We start from the raw sequence: 670 nt of genomic DNA, 5'->3' as shown, positions 1-670 counted from the left end.
AACACTAGGATGTACTTCAAGATATGAATTGGAAGAGTAATGTGCATATATCTCTAGATAGTATGAAACCGGGGAAATTACATATCAAGATTCTAATGAGATGTGTAATGAGGACAGCACCCTACTTATTGGTGGCTCCCAGCTGGGTAACTGAATTGACTCAGAAGTCCTCAAGCTGGTCCTGTACTTGTCCAAGCCTGTCAAAAAGGGTGAGCCATTCACTGCAGAATTCCATCACACCATGGAGCCAGTGAATCTCCTCCTCCTGATGGATCATCTTGTCACAGCTTTCAATCAACTAGCCGATGCTGTCTGATGGCATCTGGTCCATGTCACACAGCAGTGGGAGACTGTCTTTTCCTTCCTATGGCTCAGATGGATTCAATGGAATGATTGAAAAATGACCACCATGCACCTCAACCCCAACAAAGAATTCCTTGGCCTCCTGCAAAACTTCCTCCAATGATTGATGATCATACCCATCCAGATGGGTAGGGTCCCTTGTCCACCAGGTATGTGGCATAGGACTGGTGTGGATCATATATCTCATCTCTCCTCTTTTGACTTGCAGCACATTCAACTCCATGATGTGTGCCAGCAGGGCAGTCTCTCCCATACTTTGTATGGCCATCCACCAAAGCAGTTCATTGGCAACATATGGGACCTTCAT

General features: G+C 45.7%; 1 protein-coding gene across 1 annotated transcript; it reads right to left on the bottom strand.

The window, feature by feature from the left end:
- Positions 1–160: 160 nt before the first annotated feature.
- Positions 161–670, bottom strand: F5J12DRAFT_783611 (uncharacterized protein; the record flags this gene model as incomplete). Its single annotated transcript, XM_051742872.1, has 2 exons — positions 161–277; positions 416–670. The coding sequence occupies 2 exons, from the start codon at positions 668–670 to the stop codon at positions 161–163; spliced, it is 372 nt and encodes a 123-aa protein (XP_051599085.1).

Source organism: Pisolithus orientalis (genome assembly GCF_024613125.1).
Source record: "Pisolithus orientalis strain OTSU chromosome Unknown F5J12scaffold_18, whole genome shotgun sequence".
Taxonomy (NCBI): Eukaryota; Fungi; Basidiomycota; class Agaricomycetes; order Boletales; family Pisolithaceae; genus Pisolithus; species Pisolithus orientalis.
The sequence above is the reverse complement of the archived record's forward strand: the minus strand, read 5'-3'. Positions and strand labels throughout refer to the sequence as shown.